At 29.4% G+C, this 4,586-nt stretch overlaps 1 protein-coding gene across 1 annotated transcript; it reads right to left on the minus strand.

The window, feature by feature from the left end:
• Positions 1–9: 9 nt before the first annotated feature.
• LOC119608106 (40S ribosomal protein S14a) lies at positions 10–1,202 on the minus strand. The gene is made up of 3 exons (XM_037962382.1): positions 1,063–1,202; positions 467–713; positions 10–394 (listed from the first exon to the last, which is right to left on the minus strand). The coding sequence occupies exons 2-3, from the start codon at positions 701–703 to the stop codon at positions 176–178; spliced, it is 456 nt and encodes a 151-aa protein (XP_037818310.1). The 5' UTR covers positions 704–713; positions 1,063–1,202; the 3' UTR covers positions 10–175.
• Between the last annotated feature and the right edge of the window lie 3,384 nt (positions 1,203–4,586).

Here is a 4,586-nt window from a genome sequence, read left to right on the forward strand (position 1 = left end):
TTGTTCATCTTTTGTTGTTTTTTTTTAGGATTTATAATTTTATTCACGTTCACTTATTAAAAAAATATTAATAAAACTTGTTTGTCTCCATTGCTCCCAAGAGAACAATATAAAACAAAACACATCCACATTCCATATAAACAAAACTTTTTCGATAAATGAAAAAGTAAAATGTTTACAAACGGCGACCACGACGACCACCCTTTCTGCGGGTAGAATCGGAGGGAATGGGAGTAACATCTTCAATGCGGCCAATCTTCATGGAAGAACGGGCCAAAGCACGGAGAGCAGATTGGGCACCGGGTCCAGGGGTCTTAGTCTTGTTACCACCGGTAGCACGCAATTTGATGTGCAAGGCAGTGATGCCCAAAGTTTTGCACTTTTCAGCAACATCCTAAAAAACAAAAACAAGAGTTAGTAAAATCTTTTTTTTTTTCTAATAATTCATGAAATAAGTCAGACTTACTTGAGCAGCCAACATAGCGGCGTAGGGAGAAGCTTCATCACGATCGGCCTTTACCTTCATGCCACCAGTGACACGGGCAATGGTTTCACGGCCAGACAAATCGGTAACATGGACGAAGGTATCGTTGAAACTGGCATAGATGTGAGCAACACCGAAAACGAATTCACCATCACGTACTTGGGGGCCCAAAGAAACTTGGACTTCTTCTTTTTGAGCTTTAGCCTTTCTGGGAGCCATTGTGTTTTAACTGCAGGGGAGGAACAAAACAACAACAACAATAAATAAACAATCTTTCATTAACACATTTCGCTTGTTTCTTTAAGCATACACATTTTTAATGATTAAATTTGTGAATTTTGTTTCTTTTTATGTTTTGCACACATTTTTTATCTAATGTTTACATCCTCTTGTAAACTTCACAACTTGTCATTTTTTTCCAACACTTTCATATCTTCCTTCGACATCTTTGTTTTTTAGCTTAAATTTTTTACACTTTTTATTTTCTCATTTAGTTTAATCGATTCTTTACACAATTTCATTACACTTTTTTAACAAAATTCACAAATTTTCTATAAAAATTAAAAAAATTTCAAGACCTTTATTAAAATACAATCCAATTGCGTGAACCGGATATTGAAAAAGAAAGTCTAGCAGTTTTCGGCTGTCAAAAGTGTCAAAACTGCTAGAATGTCATTTTTGCAGCACATGTCAAATGTACTTGAATGGCCGTGTTTACACGCTGCTAGTCTGCTGTAATTAGAGCAGAGTTGTATTGTAAGAAACGAATGTTTTCGATTGTACAAGAAAATTATTTAGAAAATTAATTTAATTCAAAAAAGAATTATTATTAATAATAAAAGAGTATAATAAATATTAGTTTAATAATTTAATATATTTAAAATTTGTATTAAAAATAATAAATTAAAATACATAAAAAATAACAAAAAAATTAAATAGTTATAAAATGCTAAAAAATTAATTGTTTTCCTTTTCTGTATTTAGACAACTAACTGCCGGTCCACACTAGGAAACTTTTTTTGAGAAACTTTTGATTTTGCGTGAGAGAGAAAGAGAATGAATATCATTCATCTCTCTCGCGGTACGGAGTTTCCCGTCAGTGTTGCCAACATTGGTCAAGCAAAACGCGAGCAAAAAAATTAAAAAGGAGTAAAAAAGCGTAATTTTCTAACTGAAAATGGGTAAAAAAGCACTAGCGTTTTTTTAGTCAAATATTGTTTATTTTAATAAAAATTGCACATTATTTCGCTCATTTCCTACAAGACTCCAAAATTCGTTTTTTAGAACATTGGGCTACAAAACAAAACATGCGTCATACTGAAGTCTTTCATCTGTGTGAGTTAGATTTTTAGTAACGTAAGAACTAAAACTAATGTTTGACGAATATTAGATAAATAAGATGAGAATTTTTCAAATTCCTTAATTTGTTTAAAAGTTATTTTAAAAATAGTAAAATGTCATTAAACATTCAAACTGACAGGCACACTACCAACTGGCCAACCGATGTACCCACACCCAAATTGTAAAATTGTACAAAACTTATGAAATATATATTTTTTTTTTTGCAAAATCTATATATATTATTTTTAATTTCACTGATAGTGAATAACATAACTTATTTTAACGTATTTTGAATATCTTTTGTTTTTTGTTTTTGAAGAATATTTGCTTTTTAAACTTAACACAAATAAAAAAAACTTTGGAGTACCCGTGTAAAAAAAATTAAAACAGTTTTTAAGAAAAATTTAGTCCTTAGTGTAAACTATTAAACTGATCGTATTCTAATAAACAACAAAAAGTGGTATAAATAGAAAGATCAAAGAATGATCCCTCAGTTTTCTTAACATTATAGAGAAAATGTTTAATATTAATTAAATAAATTACCTCCTGAAATTCACAAATATTTTAAAATATTTTAACAAATAAGAGTGTTATATTCGGCTGTGCCGAATCTTATATACCCACCATCAAATCTTATGCCGTAAAGGGAATGCTCCTCTGTAAACATCAGGGAGATAGGGCTTAATTCAATTATGTACGTGATCTTCGAATTAACAAAATATTAATTTTTAAAAACAATTTTTTAACAATGAACATATATCAGAGGTAGTGTCAATTATGAACTGTTTGTCGTAAAATTTGGTAGAAAGATTTCGTATAACACTTATTCGTTTCGAATTTCATTGCTGTTCTCGAATTTTTAATTCAGTCATAAGCGTAAAAGTTATTATCTAAAGAGGAACTTATATGGGGTTGCGACAATTATATATCGATACCCATAAAATTTTGTACATAGATTTTGTTTTGTTGGTCAGTTATAGACCAATCGTTATAAAATTCTGAATAAAGAATTATAATAAAAATCTTTTTATTGCGAGTACAACGATGAAGGCTTTATATATGAGGGATAGGTTCAATTGTGTAAAAAAATTGTATAAAACTTATTTTTTGTCAATTTTCATCGCTGTACTCATATTTTTAAGGGGACCTTAATAGGGGGTAGGATAGGTTACAGACAAATCCGAATTAAATTCGGTAGGAAGATTACGTTTGTACATAAGTTGTTTATTTCGTATTTCATCGCTATACTCGTATTTTTAAGTCAGTAATGACCGTTTAAATCATTTTCTGAAGGAGACCTTATATGGGGGGTAGGATCAATTATAGACGAATTTCTATAAAATTTAGTAGAGATTTTGGCTTATATAAAACTTACTTATGTTGAATTTCATTGCTATACTCGTATGGGGGGTAGCGTCAATTTTGGACCGATTCCCATAAAATTTGGTACAGAGATTTTGACGCATATAAAACTTATTTATGCCAAATTTTATCGCTATACTCGTTTGTTTAAAACAGTTGTGACTGTTAAAGCTTGTGAAATATTTGTGGAAAAATTTAACTCGCTTGCTCTTTCCGTTCTAACCCTATCGTGCTTTCAACAGACAGACGGATGGACATGGTTAGATCGCCTTAGAATTTAATAAGGACCCAAAATATATATACTTTTGTGGGTCTACGACCAATATTTCGATGTGTTACAAACGGAGTGACAAAATTAATATACCCCACTCATCTTTTTTGATGGTGGGTATAAAAAGCACTAAATGCACTGTCATAAAATTAGAAAGCACCACTGTAGTGCCTTTTTGAAAAAAGGCACCATGAGCAAAATTTTCCGCGTTTGGCACACCAAAAAGCACCGCAAATAGTGCTAAAAGCACTAAGTTGGCAACACTGTTTCCCGTACTCGGAAACTTGTTTTGTTATTCTTCTCCTTCGTACAACAACAAGAGTTTCCTAGTGTGGACCAGGTCTAACCTGCTATTGTAATATTAGTTGATTTTATTCAAAAGTTTTCGAAAATGAAAAAAAAAAAAATTTGTAAATTTATTTAATTGAAAAATAATGCAATTAAAAAAAAAACTTATTAAAAACTTCATAAAAGTTTAAAATATTTTTATATTATTGTATAAAATTTATTTTGTCAATTTAAAACAATTTTGTTTAATATAATAAAATTCTTCATATATTTTTTTCAAAAAAAAAAAAATATATATATTAAAATCATTAGAATTTAAATGTATCCACAATTTTTCCATCCGAAAAGTCTTGCTTTTGCAAATTTCAAATTTAGCGACAAAATTTCTAAAATTTTTAGATAATTGCTATTAATTATCTTTTTATTATTTTCATACATTCTAATTGAAACTTTCTAAAATTCTCCTACAAATGGAAATAGTAACAATATTTTAGTAAATATTTTTAATGTTTTGTCAACACTCTTAAATTTCAGCATCAAGTAACGGGTTAATTTAAAATTTCGCCGTATAGGTAAATACATTTTCATAACACCCGGTAGCAAAAATTTTAAAAAACAAACAATTTTTCATATTAAAAAATAAAAAACCTTATAAAATTAAGTTTTATTACAATACTTTATTAACTTTCATCATTCATTATCTAAACACTAAACAAATTCTTCGAAAAAAAATCATCAAAACAACAACAGGAAAACACAACCCTCCCTCAAAACTAATAACATTATAAAACACCCTGTCATATTTTTATTTTATTCGCTTTCAAGGCGAAAAGACACAAA

The sequence above is a fragment of the Lucilia sericata genome, unplaced genomic scaffold, assembly GCF_015586225.1.
Source record: "Lucilia sericata isolate MDLA Ls3-8-SP2 unplaced genomic scaffold, ASM1558622v1 Contig000792F_arrow, whole genome shotgun sequence".
Taxonomy (NCBI): Eukaryota; Metazoa; Arthropoda; class Insecta; order Diptera; family Calliphoridae; genus Lucilia; species Lucilia sericata.